At 38.0% G+C, this 27,753-nt stretch overlaps 1 protein-coding gene across 1 annotated transcript in view; it reads left to right on the plus strand.

Annotated features, from left to right (window-relative positions):
- The window catches only part of gckr (glucokinase (hexokinase 4) regulator), a 59,510-nt gene extending 32,408 nt beyond the window's left edge, over window positions 1–27,102 (plus strand). The window contains exons 11-19 of the mRNA XM_020519366.2: window positions 1,015–1,113; window positions 4,872–4,969; window positions 7,654–7,730; window positions 12,087–12,183; window positions 12,293–12,390; window positions 17,811–17,894; window positions 17,998–18,147; window positions 21,088–21,222; window positions 26,392–27,102. Coding sequence (XP_020374955.1) covers window positions 1,015–1,113; window positions 4,872–4,969; window positions 7,654–7,730; window positions 12,087–12,183; window positions 12,293–12,390; window positions 17,811–17,894; window positions 17,998–18,147; window positions 21,088–21,222; window positions 26,392–26,544 — 991 coding nt within the window. The 3' untranslated portion in view covers window positions 26,545–27,102. The remainder of the gene's footprint in view (window positions 1–1,014; window positions 1,114–4,871; window positions 4,970–7,653; window positions 7,731–12,086; window positions 12,184–12,292; window positions 12,391–17,810; window positions 17,895–17,997; window positions 18,148–21,087; window positions 21,223–26,391) is intronic.
- The last annotated feature ends 651 nt before the right edge of the window (window positions 27,103–27,753 follow it).

Raw genomic sequence — 27,753 nt, forward strand, 5'->3', positions numbered from 1 at the left:
CCTTCCTGCTCCTGTGATGCTGCTTGGCCTGCTGTGTTCATCCAGCTGTACACCTTGTTATATCATTAGACGTGTTCAGTGTTCTGAAGAAGGTCACTGGACTCAAAACACTAATGCTGTTTTCTCTTCCAGTAATTTCTGTTTTTGCTTGCAGGATACATTCTGTTGGGCCAATGATGTATGTTATCTTCATTCATGGGATGCGAGTATTGTTATTATGCTAGTGCTTGTTGCTCATCTCTGATTGCCCTTGAGAAGTGCTGATAAATTGTCTTGTTAACAGCTGAGTATCTTTTCAAGATCATTTTGAATGGAATTTATGAAGCAACTACATTAATAAGGTTCTGAAGTCAGATATAGGTCGGGCTGTTAAATACAGCAGATTTTCTTCTAGAAAGGACATGTATGAATCAAATAGATTTGTATAATAATTCACTAGTTGTATGGTTATCTTTACTGATACTAGATCTTTATTCAAGATTTATCAAACTGGATGGATTTAGAGTTTCAATGGTTCCTTTGTTTTGACCTCCTAACACTGGATCATAATCCAGATCACTGGATTAATAGTCCAGTAACACAACTATTGTTGGACTATAATGTGAGTTTCTGTTGACTGCCTTGTAAATATTGTGATTACAAAGCTGCTACTATTGAAATTAGCATAATGGCATAACATTGCATTTGATAATGTGGTCTGGTTATTTAACAAGTAACAAAAATACTGATCAGCTTGGCCATACAAAATATAATAATGGTGGAAATGCAGTTGGTTTCATAAATCTTCAAGAGGCCCAGGTTCAAGTCCCAATGGCCCCAGAGGTGTGTAATACTATCTCTGAACTGATGGATAAGAAAAATATCTCAAAGTACATAACATTACTGAGATAATTGCACAAGGTCCAGATGGGCTTGGATATGAAACTATGCATATTTTGTTAGAAAAGTAAAATTCAAATAATACAATCCTTTTCAGATGAATAAGAATGAGTTTGGTTGTTTGGAAATTCACAGGTGTCTGCTGGATTTGCTGACAAGTTATGAAAAAGCTTGGATAATCACCTACACTCATAGTGAAAAGATTGCTGCTTTGGTGAAACAGGCTGGTGCAAGGTACGGCCTCTGTAGTAAAATAAGATTAACACTCCCCTGAATGAACAGAAACTGAAACCATTAAACATAACTATGTACAGAAGACAGCAGGAGAGAACAATTGATTTGGAGCTCTGCAAACCTAGGTACCAGTTTAAATTGTCAGTGTGTCATAGTTCCTTTGCCTGTGGTAAGTAACAATACCTAAATTAAACATACAGTTCCCTTTCCTTTACAGCAACTAGAAAAAAAAGTTAATCACAGTAAGTAACTTGGCCATATGTTAACAGTAAAGAACATCTATAATCTCCCCAAGCAATTAAATTGCAGCAGGCTCATAGGATAAATGGTGTGACCAGCTGCAGTGGTCATTCTTGAAGGGCAGGTATCCGTGCAGACTTGAACATAATCCAGGAGTGTTATTGAACAAATTCTACCTCTGATCTGATTCAGGTAATACAATAAATATTCAGTTTTTCAGGCTGCAAGAAAGGCATGCAAGTTAGCTCTGAGAACTGTTCCACCTAACCAACTGTAAGACTCAAGAAGTTAGGTCAACATAAGGGTACTGCTAATCTGATTAGTTAGGGATTCTTAGAGTTAATAAGAATGCTTTAACACAATAATTAATTAACTTTAATTGAAAGCATTGACTGCCACCCAGTGGCTGTTGAGAAATTATACACTTTTTACTTTGCACATAGAACAGAGCCTGTACCAACAAAACTGAAAACAAGAAGGGTGCGAGTCCACAAGCGCTTATTGTGTTTTTCATTCATTTTCTAATATTCTACAACATTTGTGGCAAGTTTTACTTAATGAAGCTCATTATTTTGTTTCTCCTCTATCAGTCAGCACTGACAACATGGCTCACCAACATTGTTTTATTACAGCTGTCTTTAAATCCGACTAGAAACTTACTGAAGGTAAGTCTTGGAATACATAAATGAAAACGCTAGAATATTGAAAAGATATGGCACCATCTGTGGAGAGAAGATTTTACAATCACTGTTGCCATAATGAAAGTAGAAGGTTTCATAAATGGACAAGAGAGCTGAATTCCAAGAGTGAGGTGAGAGTGACTTCCCTTGACATCAAGGCTGCATTCGACCAAGTGTGGCATCAAGGAGTCCTAGCAAAACTGGAATCAAGGGATGTCAGGGGATAAACTCTCAGATGGTTGGAGTCATACCTGACACATAGGAAGATGGTTGTGGTTGTTGGAGGTCAGTCATCTCAGCTCCAGGACATCTCTGCAGGAGTTCTTCAGGGTAGTGTCCTAGGTACTACCATCTTCATGGTCGCCAATGATTGTACAATGTTCAGCACCATTCACGACTCCCAGATACCGAAGCAGTCCGTGTTGAAATGCAACAAGATCTGGACAATATCCAGGCTTGGGCTGACAAGTTGCAAGTAACATTTGCGCCACTCAAATGCTAGGCTATGACCATCACCAATAAGAGACAATCTAACCACTGCCTCTTGACATTCAATGGTGTTATCATCACTGAATCCCCCACTATCAACATCCCTGGGGTTATCATTAACCAGAAACTCAACTGGACTCACCACATAAACACATGGCTACAAGAGCAGGTCAGAGGCTAAGGATACTGTGGCGAGTAATTCAATTCCTGATTCCCCAAAGCCTATCTACCATCTACAAGGCAAGTCAGGAGTGTGACAAATGAGTGCAGCTCCAACAACACTGAAGAAGCTTGACACCATTCAGGACAAAGCAGCCTGTTTGATGGCACTACATCCACAAGCATCCACACACTCCACCACCGATGGTCAGTAGCAGCAGTGTGTACTATCTACAAGATTCACTGCAGCAATTCATCAAAGATCCTCAGATAGCATCTTCCAAACACTTGACCATTTCCATCTGGAAGGGCAAGAGCAGCAGATACATGGGAACACCACCACCTTCAAGTACCCCTCCAAGCCGCTTACCATCCTGACTTGGAAACATGTCACTGTTCCTTCACTGTCACTGGATCAAAATCCTGGAATTCCCTCCTTAATGGCATTGTGGGCCAACCCACCGCAGGTGGACTGCAGTAGTTCAAGAAGGCAGCTCAGCATCACCTTCTCAAGGGCACCTAGGGATGGGCAATAAATGCTGGCCAGCCAGTGACGCCCACATCCCACAAATGAGTTTTAAAAAATGGTAGTGGGTTACCATTCCTCAACCGTTCTGTTCTCCTTATTATGGAGGTCAGGTAATGTTGCCATTGAATTATAGAATCCCTACAGTGCAGAAAGAGACCAGTCAGCCCATCACCTCTGCACCAACCCTCTGAAGAGCATCCTGGTCAGACCTGGACCCTGACCCTATTCCCACAATTCCCATGGCTAATCCACCTGGCCTGCACATCCTTGGACACTATTGGGTAATTTAGCATGGCCAATCCACCTAAACTGCCCACATTTGGACTGTGGGAGGAAACCGGAGCACCTGGAGGAAACCCATGCAGACATAAGGAGAGCATGCAAACTCCACACAGTCACCCAAATCTGAAATTGAACCCAGGTCCCTGGCAATGTGAGTGCAGTGCTAACCAATAAGCCACCGTGCTGTCGTTGGTTTTGCATTAGTTTTCTTTCAAGTATCCTGATGAATACAAGATGAAAGCTTCAACAAGTTGCTTTTTTTCAGCAAAACTCAAGCAATTTTCTTTTAAGAATTAGGAAAGGTTACATTTAGAGTGAACCGAATACCGAATGCTTTAAAATGTTTCTTTGTTCTGTGCCACTGAAGCTACTTTCAGCAGTCAGACGCAATGACTACAATCAGCCAAGTGCAAGAAACATGTCATACTTCTAAGCGGCCCTAAGCATATTTAGCTATTTGAGTGTTTTAAAATGGCACACAATGTAAGGATTGGACTTAAACAGGGATAAATACATTTTTGGATTTTTGCACATTTTCTCTTGAAGGTGTGGTGGATGGGAGGAGGAAAACAAGTGGAAATTAACTCTTTAATCTGACTTTGGTTTTTTTAAAATTAATTTATTATAAACCATTTAGCTGTTTCATTGCAATAGTAAGAGTTTGCTACATGTTTGGAAGTGATAATAATGTAACACTTCCACTGAGATGAAAATTAAACCTAAGTATGATCTGCCTGCCTAGATGGTTACAAGTTAACTAGTAGCACTTTTCAAACAACTTGAGTATGTTTACATGTGTCCGAGCCATTAATCCTTTCTTGACTAATATAATCAAAAACAAGTTATGTGGCTGTTCATTCTCCTGCTGCTTGTGAGATATTGGAATGTGCAAAATTAGTTATTTGATTTGTCTTTAGAACTGTGACTATATATCAAAAACACTGTACAACCTTATGCATGATCCAATTGTCCATTAAAATGCTTCAAGTGTAGATGCAGTTTTATTCTTTAAGCTATAGAATAGACCTATAGTGTAAGTTTCAAATTTGACTCTTATATACCACTGCCTCCCAAAGATATGTATTTCTTGCCAGATGCCAAATCTCTGAATATTTGCTGAAAGGTGACAATATTAATCCCCATTGCCATCTGTGAATAGTAAACATTTTATTCACTGATGCATTTACTTACTTTGGATAGTGAGTTCTGACATTGGATGCCGGTAAAGGTAATCTCTCAATGCATTGTTTACAGGAATCTTCTTCCCAGAAATGTTTGAAGAACACTTATCCAACATAATTGAACTCAGTAAGTAATTATCACATACTGATTTTATGTATTGAAAACAACACATGTTATCGCTTTGATTTTCTTTCTAGCTTACAACAGAATGGCAATATATACTACATTGGATGGAAGTCACTTGGAATTATGGGAATCATTGATGCAAGTGAATGCGTACCAACATTTGGAGCAGGTAAATGGAGTTCAATTTTATGCGAACGTCACTTAGAAAAGTAACAACTTAATTGCAAGATCTAGCTGTACAATTTAAAGTATTATCCTTCTCTATCAGATGTCCTTTCGGGCATAGCAAAAACATGTATTAGTGGAAAGGGATTTTATCTGGTTTCTCTGTTCAAGTAAAGACATAAGCAATGCACATTACAGTAAAAGTTATGGTTCATCAGAGTTGGAGTGGAAAGCTCATACATGAAGTTCAATATAGGTTTTCTAAGTGCTTTGCATAATCAACCCAATAAAATGGCAGTTAGGAAATCTTAAAATGGATAGGATTGACCTAAAACTCAATTACAATAGTGACAGTGAGATTTGTAGTAGAGGAGTCACTACCTGATTTATAATCCAATCCAAAACAGTTTTTTTTACTATTTCTGAAAGAGACATATTTTGTCAAAGCTTTTCATATTTTACACATCAAGACAAATGCAAGAATGCCAAATTTCAAATAACCACAGCAATTTATGCTTCAGAAATACATGTAAAACAATGGATTGATGTAATCATTAGGGTGCTGATTGGTTGGCAAACAACATGGAACTCTGACCATGCCGTTGTCATCGAGGAAGTAGTGCGGAAATAAGATTACCGTGCTTCTGCCAACTTCAAAAAAATGACTGAGATTTGACAGTTGTTTGTTCCCAGATAAACTCTCCATCAGTGACATAGTTCTTGTAGTGGTTGTGAAAGAGTCAGTGCGAAATTATAATGTACCTGGTCGTTTTGAAACAACTTCTTGTGAGATGAGTCACAGCAGGCTGGAACAGTATGTCAGTGTGTGGTATAGGTGACAGATGGCCTATTCGGTCATGCCTTCAGCTCATGGATCCAGCAAAACATTCAACAGAGAGATGCTATCAAATATTCAGTAGCTTTATTTGCATAAGTAACTCTAGGAAAGGTGGTATTATATTAATCAAATTTTTGGATTTAAAAACAGAGGTAAATGGATATGGATTAGTCTGTGAACATCTTTTTAAGCAGTTAATAAACAAATTCATAATGAGATCAGAACAGTTAGGTGCTTGTTTCCGACTGGTGCAGACTCAATGGACCAAAGGGCCTTTTTCTAAGCTGTAGACCTCTGTGACTATACGACATATGGGCAGTGAGCTAAGTGCATCATTTCCAAGAAAGCATGATATTACAGTCAATGTCTGGGAGAAATGTTCATGGGTAAAATTTTAAACTGTTGGGTCTGTGACAGGCAGAATATGTACGTTAAGACAGCTGGTTTAGTTTTGATTTCAGCACAGAAGGCTCAAACCTTTCATTTAGAAAAACACAGAGCTCAGTTCAGATGATAGAACTGTTTCTAGCTTGTGGAACATAAAAGCCAAGAAAAAATTTGAATCTTCAAGTTGTTAGAACTGAGAATGTTTAGGCCACCTGAATTATGAATGGTTGATGTCTGCATGCTTGAATGAATATGTTTCAGTGAAGTAACACCAGATTAGTCTACTGCAAAAAATAAACATATGATCTATCAAGCCAGGTTTCATTCCGGGATCTGACTTGTCCAGTAGTACCATCAAATGGGATTATAAAACGATGAATGAATACAAAAAATCTCAATACAATATTGTTGATATCTCTACAGAACCTATTTCTTGCATGTTATCATTTACATATTCACTATGTGCTAGGTAAAGTCTAGAAGATCTCTCCGAAACTCATTTTGGAAGTCATACGGTTAGTGCAGTGACATTCTTGCTACCATCAAAATAGTACCTTCTGTGACTATCCTCTACAATCTACTAATGCTGGACATGGGCTCTTTTGGTCCTGGAGAAAACATGACAAAAAGTTCCACTGAGTCCCAAAACTCTGTGCTAAGATCCTCAAGCTTTCCATGGAAGTTAATGTTGCCATTCTAAAATCTGCAATGTCCCTAAGTACCTTCTCTTAATGAGATGATGCTGTAAGTACCTCCTGGGCTGTCACACTCTCCAAAGTGCTCTTCATGTCAAGACAAATCTACTTGTGGTGATGTTCATGTGGTTCTTTGATCCTCCACTTCACATACCCTCTGTTGCACAAGAGAAGACTGTGTCTATTACTTGCCCAAGAGATTTATTGTGCACGATAATAGACCTTTGTAAAGACTGTGAGCAGCCCCTTTGGATAGATAACTGCTTCAACATTGTTCTATAAAATAAGTTGAATCACATTTATCTGCTATATGCCTTATCCCTTTTTGGTCATCAACTGCCTAATCTAATGCTGAATAACGATAATGTTTCTGCCTTAACCTCTAACACTGGAAATGAACTTCACAAATCACATGAGTGTCAAATGTGTTAGTCACCAAAGGACATAGATTTAAGGTGAGTGGCAAAAAACCTAGGACTTAGGAGCTTCTTTGGATATAGCTTGTTGTTTTGATCTGGAAAACACTACTTGAAAGGATTTTAGAAGTGAATTGAATTTTAACCTTCAATAGGCTTATGGGAAAAGAGGAGAGTGGGACTAATTGTCAGCTCTCTCAAAGAGCCAGCACATAGAGAATGGTCTGAATGACCATTTCCTCTGTTATCTCATTTAATGTATTAGAAAATAAAATGTCATTGTTCACAGGTAAATGACTGCAAAACCTTTTTTAATGCATAATTCTGGCTGTCATATTCAATTTTATTGCAGATTTCAGTCACATACGTGGTTTTGTAGACATTAGTTTTAAAGACTTGGCAAACAATGATGGAGATATGTCAACACTGGTAGGTCTCTGAATTTTACTGATCATATTTCAAATTGTGAAGTCAATGGGGCCTGTTTTAATTTAGCCAAAGAGATGTTTATGCAGTAGGAACAGACAAAACATGGGCCAGCAGACATACTGCCCCATTATTATCAACACTCCAATCACAAGCCTTTTTAAAGGAATCCAGTAGTAAATTCTTTTAATATGCAAATTACCATCCTAAGTTGTAACTAAGATCTGAATTGGCATTTTAAGGCACAACTGTAACCATGGTGGTATGCTGTGCATTGTCCAACTAGATTTGCTAGTGCAATAGCAATGTAATAAGCCAGCAAGTTAAATTTTAATTGATGTTTGTAGGAATAGAAGTCAATTATTGGAATCCCTGCCTTCCTACAATTTATTTCGCTGAAAGCCAGGTGTTCTCATTCCCCCAGTATTGTATCTATCTGAATCTGGTACCATGTCAGTATGACTGTTTGCAGCACTAGTTGCTCACTGGAAAGCTAATTCAATCACAATCAATTTGCAACTTTTTTTTGTATTCACTTGTGGAATGGCTGGCCAACATTTATTGTCCATCCATAGTTGCCCTTGAGAAGTTGATGGTGAGCTTCTTAAACCGCTGCAGTACATGTTCTGTAGGTACACCCGTAATGCCAATTAGGGAGGGAATTATTTACAGCATTTTATCTTGATTACAGTGATTTTAAAAGCTGCAATTAAAATTTAGCCTGTTGGAGAATTATATCCATAATTACTAATAGATCATTGCTGTATTATAATATGATGAATACAAATGTACATCTAACAATATAAGCAAAATTGTTGTAATATCTGAAATATAGATAAATGTTAAAAATGTTTTTAAAAATGCATTTTCAAGATCACAGAGTGTCTTACAATGATTTACATGCTATGACTAATCCTGAAGTGCAGTTACATCAAAGAAAACTGCAATGTGATTATGTACTCAATTATTAGATGTTTACTGACATAGTTAGTGGGATAAATGTTGTCTAGGATACTGGGAGAATTCCTTGCTTATTTTTGAACACTGCTGTAGATTTCTAGTATTTCATTCCAATGACAGCAGCTTTGAAAGTGGAACGTTCTATACCTGTTCTACTTGTATATCAACCTGGAGTTTCTAAGCATCTGGAATTGGACATAGAACATAAGAACTGAGAGCAGGAGTAAGCAATTCACCCTCTCAAGCCTGCTGCACCATTTGATATGATGATGGTTGATCTCATCTCGGCCTCAACTCCACTGTCCTGCTCGGTTTCCATTAAACTTTATTTATTTCCTCCTTAAATTTATTCCATGTCCCAGCATCCATCACACATAGAGGTAGTGAATTCCACGGATTCATGACCTTTTGGTACACCCTTTGAAAGGGTTCCCAGCACTCCAACTTTCATCATGAATCCACCAAAATGTATGATTGATTGACTGAGCATAGCTGCTGACATCTCAGAAGAAACAATTGTGTGTACATGGTTCAGACACTGCCTTGGCAGTTGCAGATTGTAACAGAATTAAAGTGTTTGAGACTGGCACAATTTTCCAGCACCATTAGAAGATCTCCCAGCAAAACCAGCAGGTTTCCTCACTGACCTCCTGAGGAGTGTCCCTCACAATCAACATCACAGTGTTACTACAGTATTTATCTGGCTTGCTTAGTTCAGTTTCTGGTTAATTATAACCCTCAAGATATTGATCATGGAGGATTCAATCATGATAGTACCATTTAATGCCAGGGGGGATTGTTTAGATTCTCCCTAGTTGGAGACTGTCATTGTCTGGCAATTGTTTAGTGCATATTTTACTTGTCATTTATCAGCCCAAGCCTGGACATTCTCAGGTCTTGCTCTAAATGGACAGATTGTTTCAGTATGAGAAATTGACAATGGTGAGGAACATTGCACAATTATTATTAATGACTCCATCTCTGACCTTCTGTTGGAAGGGAAGGTACATATGGAGCAAAAAAAGATGGTTGGGTCTAGGAATCCACCTATGGATCTATCTCTGAACCAAGAAGCCTGTGTTCAAGCCCCATATGCCTCAGAGGTGTGTAATAACATCTCTGAACAGGTCGGGAAAATATCCACCCTGATGATATTCCACATTTATATCCTCAGACCAAGACAATGAAGCTCCAAGAACCATATCAATCTGAATTTTGACTAGGTAGGTGTGGTGAGGCAACCAAGTGCTCCAAGTTGGACATTCTGAATTGAGCCAGAGGATAGAAAATTGACTAATCTAAATTATAAGCAGCTAGCTAGTATCAGCTACAGAGAACAGTGGAAAACAAGATCAAAGTTTTCACAAAGTTTCAGGCAGAGCCATTTACAACCAGCTCAAGGGTTGTGTATTGGAGAAATATCGACCAGTCTTTCTAACACCTTGACTTCCAGCCAGCGCCTGAGGATGAGCGCTTTACGCTTTCTGGCATGGCAACAGTGAAGGGTGTTGGTGTGAACACATTGAATGCTTTGAATCCAGCTCCTGACCCATTGGCTGAAGATCACAGACTATTCTGGAAGGTCCAGGGCAATTGGGGAGATAAAAACACACACCTCAAAGCCATGCCTCAGTGAAGACTCACAGCAAGTCTTGTTGTGGAAGACATTACAAGCAACCCAAGAAGACACAGGAGAAGATCTGCCCTGACCTGTGAAACCCAACTTCGTGGAAGAGAGCTAGCCCTATGTTTAAGAGGAAGGAATTCCAATGGCCCAGCACAAACATGTAGATTGTTGCAGGTAATATCCTTTCTCAGATGCATAGAACTAGATAAAGGGTAAATATTGAAGGAATTTGGGAAGTGCTCACACTATATTTTTAATAAGCAATATTTTGTTAATAAAATCAAGTTGAACCGCAAACCAAAATCTGTGTCCCTTTGGTCACCTCGCCAACAAGAGTGCTTGTGTAAAGTGTTTTTAAACCATAAACTGGTTGAAGTGTCCAAGCACAGAAAACCAGCATGACTACAACCAGTGAAGAAATTTCCCCTGATTCATGTTGATCTATGTTTTGATAGGGCTCTCTAATGACATATTCAGTCAAATTTTGCCTTGATATCACTGTCACCTCATTTCTTGAGTTCAGCTCTTTGGTCCATGTTTGGTCCAAGGTTACAATGAAGTCAGGAGCTCAGAGGTCTTAACTGGACCCAAACTGAATGGATTATCACTGAGTAAGCGTCACTTAGCAGCACTCATGCTACTGATGATTGAGAGTGGACTGAGGGGATGATATTTGGTTGGGATTTACATGTCCTCTTTTATGTGGAAGAACATACCTGTGGATGTCCATGTTGGGGCTGAATGGGACAGCTTGCCTATGGAGTATAGCTAGGCCTGAAGTACTGTCTTCTGTATGACAGCCAGGAATTACAAAAATGCAGATCTTTTAATAAATAATGGAGAAAAAGACAATTGAATCATCCTGGATTATGGTGGTCTTTTTGAACTCCACGTGACCTTACTCCCATTCTATCCAACTCATATCAGCCTTTAATAGAACTTCCTGCTCGTTTAATTATCTGTAATTTTTCCTTCCATATTTCAAGTTGTATGTTAATTAAATTCATATTTTTGATTAATTCTTATTTTTGAGATAAATCAATCATTTTGATTTTTAATAAAGAAACATGGTGGATGGATCTTTGTATTTTAAATCTAATACAGATAAAGTATATGTTTGTCCATGCTGGTAACTAGATAAAGTGTTTAAGCTTATATTGTGGCCAGTGAATGGTATGATTAGAGAGGCTGCATTCCTCTAGCTTCGTGTGTAACAATCTCCATCCTTGATCTCTTTCCAGATCAGTCCAAGCATGGCTGTATTTTTTATTCGTACCAAAGAATCTTATTGCAGGTTTTATGTAACTGCATGACTTTCTGGGATATTTAAGTGGGTCAAAGAAACAATCCACAAATTTCTGAGGGTCTGAAGTCACATGTTGACCAGACCAGCAAAGAATACCTGATCTCCTTTTCTAAAGGACATGAAAGAAAAAGAATCCAACCCAGGCATTTCACAGACACCATTACTGAAATGTGTTTTTTTTTCATTTCACATTTATCTGATTAATTAGCTGATCTGAAATTCCCTAGCTGCCGCAGACACATTTGCACACATTTCTTTGAATCATTAGTTCAGCTCCCTGTATTGCTACTTCATAATATTGCCATTATGGTACTTTATTTATATCAACCTATCAAAAGGCCAATTTCCTCATAACACTCTGTAAATTTACAAGTGAGACTTTTATGGATATTAAGGTATTTTGCTTTATCTGAATTGTTCACAATTTCTAATCAAATGTGTTAACTGCTTTTTGTTTTTAAAAAAGGGACCAGAATTTTCCATCTCACATGACGATTTTAGAAAGAATATTCTTCCCACAATCCACAAGAATGATACTATTGTCTTCATCTTTACTTTAGATGGTATGTAATAAAATTCTTCACAATAAAAATTATTGATTTATTTCTTAACATGGTTATGAAAAGTCTCATGCACTTTTAAGATTCTTTTTTCTTTGTTCTTTTGGCAAAGATGAAGTTTCAGAGATTGAAAAATTTGCACATCAGGTTAAGATGTCAACATCTAATTTGTTTGCAATTTCGCATGGAAGGCCAAAGCAATGCATGACAGTAAGTAATCACTCATTACTAATTTATAAGAACCATAGCGCTTTGTCAATGCATGGAATAGTTAAATAATGTCACTTTACTTTGGCAAAATAATGGTGTTCCAAATATTTGTAATTTTGTAAGTCATCATTAAGACCTGTCTCTAAATCTATTATATTCTGATTGCGATTATCCAGATCGGTACCCTCTACTACTGCATTGCCCTTTCTCCTAAACTTTCCAAATCTCCTCCTCCTCCACAATTTAGTATTAAGCCCTCACTATGCTCTAGTTGTACAACTCACCAGGACACTGGTTCCAGTGCTGGTCAGGTGAAGACTGTCCCAGTGTACAGCTCCTTCTTCCCCATGTGCCATGGTGCAATGTTCCATGAATTGAAAACCATTTCTCCCATGCTACACATTCAATTCTCCAATTTTCTTATTTGATCATGGCTCAGATTGTATTTCATTTCATTTCATCCCGAGCTATTCATATTCGTTCAGCAGAACATCATTATTACTTCTGCATCTGTTTTTGGTGAACTCATGTACCATGAAAACTGGGTCCTCCTTCCCTTCCAAGTTCCTATCTTTCCTGAAAGGTATGTTCTTAAGCTGGTCACTAAGCGAGCAACACAACATTCAGCACTCTCCCTCTTGCCTGCAAAGAACCCCATACATTTCCCCATTAAAATACAGTTTCCTCCAACAACTGTCCCACTTGAATATCTGGCTTCACTATAGCGCCATGATCAGTCTGCTCATTCACATTGTAAATCCTGCTCTTGTGCACACAAGCTACAGAAATATTGAATCTCTTAAACAATCTATTGAACAACAGGGGCTGAAGCTCCTCTGTTGTGACTTTCTCAGTCCATGTGCCTGCCCCATTCACAGCCATCCCCCTTGTCCCTAACAACAAGTCAGAAGATGCCATATTAAGTATTGTGTCTGTTTCATGGAAAAAAGTGTCCAGATAACTTTTACCCTCCCTGATCCATTACAGTGCATTAAGCTCAGATTCTTGCTCATCAACTCTGAGCCCAAGTTCCTCAAGCTTCAGACAATCACTGCAGATGTTGTTGCCATGGATCACTGAGGTGCCTACCAATTCCCACATGAACATACGACTTAGGAGCAGGAGTAGACCCACAGACCGTTAAACCTGCTCCATCATTCAATAAGTTTATTTCAGATCTGATTAATCCAAAGTCATGACTATCCCTGGTAAATTTTTGTCCCCTACTTATGAAGAATCTATCTACCACTGCCTAAAAAATATTTAAAGACTCTGCTCCCAAAGCTTTTTGAAGAAGAGGGTCCTATAGACTCATGGCTTTTGATGAGTTAATTCTCCTCCGCTCTATCTTAAATGGCAACCTCTTATTTCTAAACCCTGACTCTTAGTTACAGATTCTCCCACAAGAGGATAATTAAAAGTCACACTTAAATTGTGCATTGATTCAGAGGGATCAGCATGTCAAGGCCCCTCAGGACGTGCAGCTGTAACACATCATCTAATGTGCAATCTTTATTGTGCCTCATTTGACTAATTAGTTTTTATGTCTTCAGTGCCATCTTTTAACTCAATTACATAATGTGTAGACTCATTGAGCTGCACTTGGAGCATCCTTTCAAACTACTCGCGCCCTCAAAAAAATTTAGGAATTCCAAAAAGTATGTGATCGTGTTTCTCTGTCCTTAGTTTGGGATACAAGTGCAATATGTAATGATTTGCCTCCTTGTTTGTGGGAGTCATGTGACATCTAACATGAGGCATTGACTGGGGGCTGCCATGTTGCAGCAAGTTTCAACAAAGTCATGGTAGAGCTTTAGCTTGAGAACTCTTGAAAGCTTGAAACATGGTGTCAGATTTAGAGCTGAGATTGACTGTTGAAGAGCTATAAAAAAGCACAGATACTAAAAATGAACATAGGAAAGCTCAATAAAAACCGAAAGAACTGCAGATGCTGTAAATCAGGAACAAAAACAAAGTTGCTGGAGAAACTCAACAGGTCTGGCAGCATCTGTGAGGGAAAAAACAAAGTTAACATTTCCGGTCCAGTGACCCTTCCTCAGAACGGTTCTATCTACCACTGCCTAACACTGCCTAATCTACATACTGCTACAATCAAATTTTGGAAGCCCTGAAGGAACACTTTGAACCAACATTCCCTCTAAGTTACACACATGATGACCAGCGATTGTAGCATTGACTTCTACTTCTGGAAGTCACTGCCGTACATGAGCCTCAGAGGCCTTCATAGCCAGAAAGAAAATTAACAAAATCGTAAATGTCCAGTTTTAGAGCCCAAAGTGAAAAATTGTCTGTCGATCAACATATGACTTCATAACTCATCTCACAGAATCCTGTGAATTTAACCAACTAAAAGATGATGTCATTAACAATGGAGTTACACCACAATAATATCACATCCACTGAGAGATGAGAAACTTACTCTTAGAAAAGCAATCAACATGTGCAGAAATGCGGACGTAAATTTGCAGCTACAGCATGTTCATGGTAAAATCAACCAGGCCTTGCATCATATTCATAGATACTCCAAACCCAAAACTGTAGAACAATCATGGACGAAGGGCAGGATGCAAATACTGCTGAAGACACCATAGAAAGGAGAAGATATATCCATTATGGGATAAGCAATGTTCTCATCCAAAGAAGCTGAATCATTTTGCACACATCTGGACATGGCGTACAAGTAATGGAAATTGACATACATCATAGACGTGTCATGAGCAGCACTCAAAATGAGGAAAATAAAGGATGCTATGATAGAGCATGAAAGCTTCCAGATCCAATTCATTGACTGAGCAGAGATGTTGAATCTAACAGATTGGGACCTTGTTCAGATCAAACGAACCCCTGAATAAGATGCAAACTTAAAAGCGTTGCAGAAAATACTGATAAATGGATGGCCTAAAAGTATCCAGGACACATCTTTTGTTGTAAGTGTATGTTGAGCAAAAGGAAATTAGTTGACAGCTCAAGATGGTATATTGTCCAAAGGAAATAGTGCAATTGTTCTTGAGGAGTTGAGAGGAGAGATGCTACAGTGTATCTATGTAAGTCACCAAGGAATTGAGCCAAGTCTAACAAAAGCAAGCAAAATGATCTACTGTTCAAAAATGAGCAATGCAATCAAGGGCCTTATTGGCCTGTGCAGTGTTTATAATAAACACCAAGCTAAACAACCTAGAGAGCAGCTGATGACACTTGACATTCCAGATAGATCATGGCTGAAACTGGAATAAACTTGTTCACTTTCTTGTCACCTTGAAGTACTATTTTGCTAGGGGGAATTGGATCAAATGACTTCAACAACCAGTACTGAGATTGTCAAATGCCGAAAGTGCATTTTACCCATTTCAGCAATCCTGACATTGTGATAAACATCAATGGCTCCCCATTCATAAGTGAAATATTCAACCATTTCATGAATGATTGGGAAATTCAACACTGTATGTCAAATACACCATATCCTCAATCAAATGGAAAGGCTGAGGCAGCAGTGAAAAACACCAAAGGAAGTAAAAAGAAATCAAGCCAATCCACACACATGGATACAAGATGATCCTAGAGTAGAGAAACTTACTGAAGGCAAGACAAGTAGTCCAGCACAAAGGCTAATTTCACTCTACATGCATACTACTCCTCTAATCACCAAATAGCTACTGAAGGTATGTGTGAAAGAATCAAGACAACCCTATCACAGAAAGCTGAATTTCATCTTGAGAAGAATGCAAAACAATCACAAAAAATGCAAACTGAACAGCAAGTCAGGGTATGAACCTTCAACAAAGACCCAGCACAAGTGACAACTTGGGAGTTTCACAGGACAATTGCAACCTTGATCATACATGATGCAAATGAATGACCAGATAGGCCATCACAATTGCAGTAACCTGTGCACCTAGAGAAACTATTCCTCAACTGCAGGCAACTGATTTAAGAAGGTGTGGAGTCATCACGTGTACAGTATACAGATCAACTATCAGATCCAGAGGTCCACAGCACAGGTATCATAGCAATTAAAAATGACATACACAGGGAAGAAACTTCATCCAGATGGCAGCCAATGGCATCATGTACCATTAAAAGACTGGCTCAACTTAAGTATTACATATGTAAGGAAATGAGGATAACTAACTGCTGTTATGTGAGAACAGTTATGTGTATATTCAGTAATTTGAGTAATTCCCTGAAGGTGTTAATCCTTATATTTTTCCTGTGTGTGTGTTTTGTAGGCAACAGGAAATATTTGGGACAGAAGCTAATTTGTGCCAATGTCTTTTGGCTTGCTGTAGTCATGTGATCTCTTTTATGAGGCACTGAGTGAGAGCTGCTATCTTGCAGTTCATTTCAATAAAGTCACACTACAAGCCAGACTGTTGATTGAGAGCTTGAAATACCCTTAGTTTCTTATTGTCAAAAGAAATCCGTCATAGCTTCATTACTATCTTTCTGCTGTGTTCTGCACTGAAAAAAGACACTCAATGTGGTCTCATTGCAAGCAGCCGTTATTGAACTAATTTTATTCATGCTTTTCTAACAAAAACAGAGAGCATCTATAATATATTACAACTTGACCACAAATTTATCCTTTTGAGGTTTTTAAAAGGAAGAGGATGAGGCAGAGAGATGGTAGAATTTTGAACAGGGTACAACAGACAGTGAGATCAATTTTTCTTTCAGTTGTGAAAACAGGATGGGAAAATAAAGAAATGTGAATAAGAATGAAAATTAAATGATGTAGAAATGAGTTCAGAGATTTCAAAGATGGAGGCAATTTGGAGAGATCTTCTTATAACAATAGGACTGTGCCTTTGTGGAAATTTGTAAATCAACCACAAAAGCCTTGATTGATTCTATTTCTATATAATTGTTCAAGTGGATGGCGTCTCCTTTTGCTACCTGAAAAACTGTACTTGTTTCAGTTTTGGATTGCTATAAAGGCTCACTTTAATAGCTGTCATGATGAAGATACTTGCATCTAGCCAGTATTGCACATTTGTTTTACCCATAGCCAAGGCAAAAAATTCCAGTGGACATACTTTCATCTTAAAATGACAGGGCATTGAATTCAGCAAGGTCCTTCCAAACACTTGCTGTAACTTTGACGAGAGATCAGTAGAACTCCCAGAGAAATAATATAGACTGTTTCTTCTGTTACTAGAACTAAGGACAGGAGAAGAAATGTAGGTCAAGTTTGAATATTAACGGCAGTTGGACAATCTGGAATTTTGTTTTAGTCACGTTGAAGAACTGCGGAGTAATTATGCTGAACTTGCCCTCAGAAGTTTAGACACTTAGGTTAAGTACTAAATTATTAAGTACTGCTAGGTTATAGACAATTTTACAGAGTGGGCCAAATGATCATTTCTTGTTTTAAAGTTTTCCCCTTTTCTATTAATTACCAGAAACAGCTAAAGAAAGTGTTTTCTGTTATAATCAGTGTCATGTGGCCAGCAACGTTGCCCAATTATGAAGGATGCTACATTCAGGTAATGCCTTTTTGTCACTATCTGATCATTTTTTGACCATCATGTATATTACTTACATAAAAAAGTATGAAATCGTCAATAAAAACAATGTTGTTCTTCACAGATGTTTCAGCATGAACTGAGTACAAAATGGATACTGAACGCAATTAGTACAGGTGCACATGTTTTGAAAGGGAAAGTCTATTACAATTTTATGATTGACCTCAAAGTCAGTAACTCGAAATTATTTGATCGGGCTTTATACATCCTCCAGGTAGGTTGAAAAATAAATGAAGTTTGATTTCAAAATCATTCCAAAATTTAAAGTTAACCATTCACAAGTATGAATTGTATCTGAATTATTGCAGTAAAATCACATAAACATGTAAATTAGAAGTAGGAGTCGGCCACTCTGCCCGAGCAGATTGCTCTACCATTAAGTTCATGCCTGATCTGGTTACTTCATATTCTCATCCACCCCTAATAACCTTTCATCCCCTTACTTACAAGAATGAAGCATTGTAATTTTAAGTAAACTCCACGTCCAAAAATAATACAGATAATGGAAACTATATAATCCCATGTTTACTTGTCAGGTCAGCATATTCTCTATGTTGTGTTCTATAACTATTTGCAGGCTACCCACCTTTCACTGATTAAATCTTCTAATTTATTCTCTGAATATAGATCAATTCAGACAATAATCATAATACAAAATTGGAAAGCTATGTTCTTTGTACATTCACCAAAAAGTCATTGACTGACCAATCCCCTCCCTAACTCCCCACCTACACTCACTATTACTGGCCCCATCCCCACCTCTTCGACCTGTTTGTTTCCTCTCCACCTACCCTCTCTTCTATCCATCTTCTATCTGCCTCCCACTCTCTCCCTATTTATTTCAGAACCTCCCCCCTTCCCCTCCCCCTTTTCTGATGAAGGGTCTAGGCCCGAAACGTCAGCCTCTCTGCTCCTATGATGCTGCTTGTCCTGCTGTGTTCATCCAGCCCTGCACCTTGTTGTCTCGGATTCACCAGCATCTGCAGTTCCTACTATCTCTCATTAATCTATGGCTGGTTATACTACAGAAATGGTCAACTCTAATTAGCCTTGCCAATTGTTTTCAATTAACATTAAAGTTAGAAGCCAAGATCTCCTATAGCTTGGGCCTGTTTAACGTGGCACTCAGTTGTCCAATTGATTTGAGTTGAAGCTTGCAACTTTTGGTTAACATCCCAATATCAACATAATTGTAGATACTCCCAAAAAGCTATTGAAATGACAGTCAGTAAGATTACATTTTATTAATGAGAACCTAGCTGAAGAACCTGGATATCATCAAACCTGCTAATAGGAAAGAATGAGCAACGAAAATGCGCTAATTTTATTTCCACCAGGAGCACCTTACAATTTTAAATCTTTAATTCAACTTGGAAGATTAAATCAGAGATAAATTAGTAGTACTTACGTTGCAAAAAGCTTTGGCTTAAAACCTTATAGACAGTAGCAAAACGGGAAGACTCTGACAAGTGTAGTAAGCTTACTTTTAAAATCATGACAATGAGTGGTTAGAGCCATATGCAGTATGTTGAAACTAGATTTAGAGTAAACGAAAACTTATCTAGATTAAAAACGAAGAGATTAAAATGAATGGGAACAAAGACAACAATGATTATTAATTTAATAGTGACCAATTATTAATAACATTGACATTTAAAAAAGGTTGCAATGAAGGAAAAAACATGCTTCATCAATCAGACTTCTTGGATTTAATCCAAGAATGCAAGAGTTCTCTGCAGACCCTCTCCAAACATAGTATCACCATTCAAATCTTGGGTAAATTTAGAGTTGTGCATTGTTGAGGAGTAATTAAGTGTTTTGCACAAAATAGTACAGTTCTTTTTTTGCTTTACTAACATTTTCATACATTCATAATAATTTTTAGGAATGAAAAATGTATATTGCTTTACAGCTAAATAATACAGAAGTTATTTCATAAAGAATATTTTGATTGGGTTTAAAAGCAAAATGCTGTAGATCCTGGGAATCTGAAACAAACAGGAAATACCAGAGAAGCTCAGCAGGTCTGGCAACATCTGTGAAAACAGAAACAGAGTGAATGTTTCAAGTCCAATATGACATCTTCAGAACAGTTCTGAAGAAGTTATATCAATAAAAAAATGCCAGAAGTCTCTCCTTCCACAGATGTTACCGGACCCTGCTGACATGTTCTCTGTGTTTGTTATAATTATAGTTGTTTAAATAAGTTCTTGGAAACAGTTTGAAATGTTAAGACATCAATAATTAAAGACTTGATGAGTAAATCAAATAGTAGCTATGTGGTGGTGAAAGCTAATAAATACTGTTCCACCTGCACTGTCCTCCTCTTCTTTAAAACCATCATGAAGATCACAAAAATAGTTTGATTAGAAGTGAACAAACTAATCTTTGGACTATATAATTAATGGGTCAGCGAGCAAAACTACGTACAATTTGTCACAAATTGACATTCTCTCTTGGTGACCTGTGTGACTTACTGATGAGTAAAGCCATATACTTGGAGGCTAGAGTTGAAGAAAATTATTTGCAATGATCAGAGGAGCTTTAAGATGAATTTTAACTTCCCAAAAATCAGTGAGATCTCAAGTTTCTTTAAAAATGTCAAATTTGACCCATATCAAAGGTGACACTAACCTACCACCCCAATTCCAAGTTTACTGGAAGCAAACCAGTGAGTAAGCAACGAACCTGCTCTCAAGAAGTGTGTCAACCATTTAAGAGTCTCACATTTAATTTGCTTCATAGTGAACTGTGTTTTGCTAGGTTTGGGAAACACAGCAGCTGAAAGGAGGCAAGGCCAGCAGTGCCCCTAAGTTCTTGCTTTGGCCCCTCACCCTACTAAGTAGCCCCATCTCCTCCCATCTCCCTACCCCTTCATTACTAATCAGACCACTCACACCGCACTCCCAAACTATTATCTCTCCTCTGATCGGGAAATGCTGCCCATGTTAATTAGAGGGCATTTACTCTTCCTCTAACGGCACGAAGTATAATTTTGATAGTAATTAATGCTAACATTGGTTGAAAAATGTATAAAAGTAATTCCATAATGCTAATATCCCTCAGTTTACAGCAAAAGTATAGAAGAAGGTAACAATCCACATAACCATTGATTGACAGGAAAGTATGCATTTATATTCCTTTCTTCCATTAGAGACTTACAGGTCAGACCCAAACTAAATGTTTTGAAACATTGTTAAAGACTATTTATGAAACAGATGAACTAAATGAAAAGATGAAAAATGTGGAAATTTCACAACACATTCAGCATGCTGCAGAAATGAATGAGGTAAGAAGAATAAAATATTACGTAACGGAAATTGTTCACTAGACACTTTCCAACCTCAGAAACTATTCACCAACGTTAAAGGTCAATTAGAATACTGCAGCTTTCAACACTGCTGTTTCCATAACGCATGAGTGTTAGTAATGTAGACATAATAAAAGAAGTCACTACATTATGGAATCAGTTCAACACAATAATCGGTTACAGCACCAATAGCACATTGGAGAGAGAAAAAGGCATACCTGCAGATGCAGGAAGTAAGAGCGAAAATAAGAATATCTAATAGCAATGTAGCACAGGAACTCACTAGTTGATTCATTTCCCAATTTTTTTAATGCTATATTCCTTCTTCAGCTGGTACACCCTGGGATTCTGCACCCACGGCTCTCCATGACAAGGAGTTCCAAAGACTCACGACCCTCTGAAAGAAGAAATTCCTCCTCATCTCAGTCTTAAATTGGCACCGCTTTATTCTGAGCCTATTCCCTCTAGTCTTAGACTCTCCCTTCAGGGGAAACATTCTCTCAGCCTTAATCCCTTCAAGCCCCTTAAGAATCCCATATTTTTCAATGAGGTCACCTCTTATTCTTCTTAATTCCAATGAGTAGAATCCCAACCTGTTTAACCTTTGCTCATAAGGCAATCCCTTCAGACCAGGGATAATCCTAGTGAACTTTCTCTGAACTGTATTCAATGAAATAGTATATTTTCTTAAAAAGCTGCTCTCAGAACTCCAGATGTGGTCTCACCAATATCTTGTATAGTTGCAGTTAGACATTCATACTCTTATGTTCCAACCCCTTTGAAATAAGGTCCGACATTCCATTAGCCTTCCATGTTACCTGCTGCACCTGTGTGCTCGCTTTCTTTGGTTTGTGCATAAGTATCCCTAAGTCCCTTTATATTGCAGCTTTCTCAGTTACTGGATTCTCCCTTCAGCAGAAGCAGCCTTCTTGTATCTACTTTGTCTAGTTCTGAGATCCCCTCTCATTCTTCTGAACTGAATATAATCCTAACAAATCAACCTCTCCTCATGTGTCAGTCCTGCCATCACAGGAATTGGTCTGGTAGATCTTTGCTGCATTCCCCTTTATAGCAAGAACTTCCTTCTTAAGATAAGGAGACTAAAACTGCACGCAATATTCCAGGTGTGATCTCACCAAGGCTCCGTATAATTGCAGCAAAACATCCTTGCTCCTGTACTCAAATTCTGTCATTATAAGCCTAACATACTACTTGATTTCTTTACCATCTGCTGCGCCTGGGTACTTACCATCAGTGCACGAGGACATTCATACATTGCATGTATGTTAGACATTCCCCTCTCTTAATTAATAGCCAATTTGATAATAATCTATGTTCCTATTTTTGCAACTAAATTGGATAACTTCATATTAATCCAAATTATACTGCATCTGCCATGTACCAGAAGTGTCCTCAGAGTGGTCTGCAAACATATTGACTTATTAATTAGGAGCAAGAGTCAGCCATTCAGACCCTTCAGTCTGCTCCACCATTCAATAAGATCACGGCTGATCTGACTGTGTCCTCAAACCAACATTTCTGCCAAACCTGATAACATTGCTTAGAAGAATATATCTGCCTTTGTTTAACTAGATTAAAACACTCTGCTACCACCACCTTTTCAGGAAGAGAGTTCCAAAGACGCTCAAACTTTTGAGAAAAAAAAATGCCTTCTCTCAGTTTTAAATGGGTCACACCCAGCTCTTAAAAGGTGATCCCTAGTTCTAGATCCTCACATTTGAGGAAGCATCCTCTCCACATCTACTTTGTCAAATGTATCAGGATTTTATACATAAACTAATAATTTATATATGCTTGCATGTAGACCTCTGTTAATTATGGATGTTTGAATTTAAAGTAACCAGTAGCACAGCATTATGCTTTAAACAAGGTGAAAGGATAGCTTATTATGCAAATATTGTTTAAAGTTAAGTAAATAACAAATGCTAAAGAATTTAGCTAAATACAGATGTAAAGACTTAAGTAAGGAAAAATGTATAAAGATGAAAATGAGATCAGTCTCTACTATCATTTCAGGCCTGATTTGCTTAACAATTCTCTTCCTGCAGTGAAGAGGTTGAAACATGAAGCAAGATTTAGCAACTGCAAAGGCTTCTGCAACTGAATAGTTGGAATTGTCCATTGTAAGTGGAGTCAGTAGGTACAGCAGCTTCTAGCAATCATGTGAAGGTCACTTTTCCAGGTCGTGCAGGAATTATAGTTGAAAATTTTTCAGCAGATTAGGAAGAAGTGCTGGTCACCTTGCCCAGACTGCCCACTCTGGAATCAAACCTTTGTAACTCCTGTTATTAGAAAGAAAACCCAACACTCACGTGCCATTGACAGTTAATTTAGCCAAGAGTGGTCACGAGAACTGTCTGGACAAGTTTTCTTGAGATCAAAATGGACAAAATGGCTAACCAAAGCCAGGCTTCTACACCGTTCAAACTTAGGGCAACACAGTCACTCAGTGGTTAGCACTGCTGCCTCTGGGTTCAATTTCACCCTGGGGTGACTGTCTGTGTGGAGTTTACACATCCTCTCTGTGTCTGTGTGGGTTTCATCTGGGTGTTCCGGTTTCCTCCCACAGTCCAAACATGTGCAGGTTAAGTGGATTGGCCATGCTAAATTGCCCATAGTGTTCAGGGATGTGTAGATTAAGTGGGTCATAGGGTCATAGGGGCATGGGTCTGGGTGGGATGCTCTGAGAGTTGGTGTGGACTTGTTGGGCCGAAGGGCCTGTTTCCACATTGTAGGGATTCTATGATTCTAAAAATAGATGCTATCTAAATTGTTGAGTCCTGTTTCTATTTTAGAAATTGGGTCAGCCCAGGTCTGGATTGTCAACTTATCCATTATCTCTTAGTCAAGGTAAATATATTTTTAACAGTTGCAGCCTTTAATTTGAGTGGCTTTTTTTCTGTCAGGTTTTTAATGAGCTATGAAGAATAATATACATCTGCATAAAAAGCGTTGTCTATCAGTTTCTGTTTACCCTTGGAAATTTCAATTAAATTTCAAAAGGTCTCTTATGATTCTCCTTGAGATAAATACAATTTTGATCCAACTACAGTTAAACCCATAAGGGAAATCATATTGCTCTGCGAACAATTTTGTAAAACTCCTTCAGCTGAATCTTGGGGTTTTTTTTGGGTCAGCTGCATTGAATTTTTTGGAGGCTTCCTGACATGAAGCTTAGTGAAATTTCTTGTTGTATCTTGCTAAATGCACCTCAGTAACTACCTACCCTGCCCTATGCTATCCGTTATGTTTGATTCTATCCCCATCTATGCCATTCCAAGAACACCTCACCACTCACCAGATATCCGCCTATCTCAGTGCTCGAGCAACTCTGCATATTTCATGCATTTCTCGCTGAGCAGCAGCAAGGTACAAATTAAGCAGGATTATAACTTTTTAGCTGCCTGTTAATGCCTTAACCCACCTGAAAAGTAGCAAATGCAACCTGTTTGAGAAGGAAGGGAGAATAAAGAACTACACATCTGTTTGTTTGACATCAATAGTAAGAGAAATGTGCAAATCTATTTATAAGGATAAGATAACTGGGTAATTAGAACAGAATGTTAAAGTTGGATTGAGTTGAGTCCACATGGATGTATAAAAGGGAAATTGATTGACAAACTTATTGGAGACACTTGAAGATGTTACTTGTGGGATAGCTACACTATGTAGGATAGACAACTAGCTGCTGTCTTTATATTTTCCAAAGGTTTTTGTTAAGGTCCCACGCAGGAGGTCAATACACTAAATTAGAGTGCATGAACTTGGAGGGAGTATGTTAGTGTACATGAGAACTGGTTAACAGACAGAAAACAGACAGTAGGAATAAACAGGTCATTCTCAGAATGACAAGTGGGGTATTGCACTGATCAATGCTCGGGCGTCAACTGTTCGAAACCTTTACCGGTGATTTGGATGTGGGGACCAAATGTCATATTCCCAAATTTGCTAATGACACAAAGCTAAGTATGCATGTTTAAGGAAGAAGCAAGGATGCTTCAAGGGAGAGTGGACAGACCACATGAATGGGCTAGAACTTGACATATGGAAGTTAATGTGAATAAGTGTGAAGTTATCCTGCTTTCTAGATAAAACAGAAAGGCAGAGTATTTCTTAAACAGAGAGATTGGGAATTGCTGGTGCCTAAAGTGACCTGACTTTCCTTGTTCATGACATAATAAAAGCTAGTTTGATACAGCAAGCAAATACAAATCTAGACCTTACTTGCAGGATTTGATTATAAATATAGAGATGTGTTGCTGCATTTGTATGGATCCTTGGGTATTGAACACAGTTTTGGTCTTCTTATGAAAAAATAGATATATTTGCCATAGCAGGAATGCAATGGAAGCTCACCAAACTAATCCCACGGCTGGTGGTTTGCTTTTATGAGGAGAGCTCAAGGAAGAAGAGTCATATTCTCCAGAGTTTCGAAGATTGAGAGGTGGTCTCATTGAAGCTTAGGGAGCAGGATGAGTGTAGGTATGATGTTTCCTGGCTGGTGAGTCTAGAAGCAAGGGGCATAGTCTTAGAATAAAGGTTAGGCAATTTAAGATTTAGTTGAGGAGGAACTTTCACCCAGAAGGTGGTGAATCTTTGGAAATCTTTACCCCATACAACTGTGGAAGCTTAAATATTGAGCACGTTCAAGACAGAAATCAATGGGTTTCTGGAGACTAATGACAACAAGGAACATGAGGATAACACAGGAAAGAGGCATTGAAGTAGATAATCAGCTATATCCGATTGAATGACGGAGAAAACTCGGTGGGTTGAATGGCCTCTTCCTATTCCTATGTTTCTATGCACTCAGAAGTATGAGAACGTTAACTATCTTATTTTCATTTGTTTGAACCTTGGAACACTTATTGCAAACATGATTGAAATTTATATCATTCTTCAGTATGGAATTTCATAAAGTAGGTTGAAAATTAATTATGACAATGTTAATCAAACACATGTTCATGGAACAGTATGTAAAAAAAATTTTCAAAGCAAAATGACGTAAAATATTAGTTCAAGTCTTTCTGGAAGCCTTTTCTTCAAACCTGTCGATTAACTCAACCATGAATATTTTCACATGGGCTGTCACCTTTGTAAGTCTGTAATGCTTTATGGTATTTTCAGATTATTCCTACAGCAATGGTGGCATTAATGAGACACTGCTCTATATCTGAAGCAAAAGCTCGACTAGCTTCTTGCGCAATTGTACGAGATGTCATCAGCTCAATTGACATCCAAGAGAAAAAAATGGAGAGCAGATCACACAGAAACAACTGAAGAAGAAAGAGATGAATGAAAATTTGTTGCAGCAGCCTTTTGAGTATTGTTATGACATCTATGCATGAAAATTATAAAAATTACTGGCTCGAAAATTCCACAGGGACAGCATTCAGCAATCATACTAGTACTGCATCTATTATTAATTGCTACCATTGATCATGTCAGAGTAACAAACTCAATTATTGGTCTGGTAAAGACAGGGTCTTCAAACATCAGGCCCTGACCCTGGCCTTGACCCTTAGGTGGATTCTAACTTTCACTTGTTCTGTCAATTTATGCCTATGGTGAGGCCAGATATACATTCACCTATGCTTCTTTTGATGCCCAATTGAGGGAAGAGCTCCAAACTGGCTAAGCTGTCTTCACGTCATTGATCTTATTTGGGATGGATTGATTCCACCCTGAAATAAGACCACAAAATCTCCTTTGAAAATCTCAGGCCTCACCTAATTAGATCCATGTTTGAAATAAAACAGGAATCCACCAAAGTGGATGAACCATTTTGGAACCGTTGTTTTTATTCATTTTGCTATTGCAATGAATGAATAAATCTCTGAACTTAGTAATTGCACTGTGTGGTATCAAATGAATGCTTTTCTTCCTCATGTTTTTACTGAGATTGAAAATGGTTTAGAATTAACATTTATTGCAACTTTCAAAAATAATGTTTAATAGCGGAGGCAAAGACAGTTTTTTTAAAGTTTGACATTTAATTCATGACTGTACTAACAAAAAAAATGACATGTTAAGATCAGTTAAAATATTCTATCTTCTGATGGAGACAAGCTGAAGAAATGTTTTTTTTATTTTTATGTTTGACTGTTTTTTTCACATTAGTTAATCAATTTTCATCAAAAATCTGAAACACGAGAACAAAATATCCATTCGACATATCACACTGTCTGATGGTGGGATTTTGATTCATACCATTTGAGGGGGGGAGATTGGTTTATAAGACTAGATAAGGCAAGAAACATCAGAGTAAATGAGATATTTTATCATTGTGTAATTGTTGGTGTACTACATACACGACCACATTGTTACAAATAGGGTGAGAAAGAACTACTGAAATCCTTGTTCCCTTTCCAGCAGTGTGAGATCAATAAATTTTTGAGAGAAAAATTTGTATGGCTCTTTAATCTGTGGCTGCGTGCAGACAGTTTAATTAACCAGCAGTAGCTTTGCATGGGTTTAAACAAAAGAAAT

Source organism: Rhincodon typus, chromosome 5 (assembly GCF_021869965.1).
Source record: "Rhincodon typus isolate 14 chromosome 5, sRhiTyp1.1, whole genome shotgun sequence".
NCBI classification, from domain to species: Eukaryota; Metazoa; Chordata; class Chondrichthyes; order Orectolobiformes; family Rhincodontidae; genus Rhincodon; species Rhincodon typus.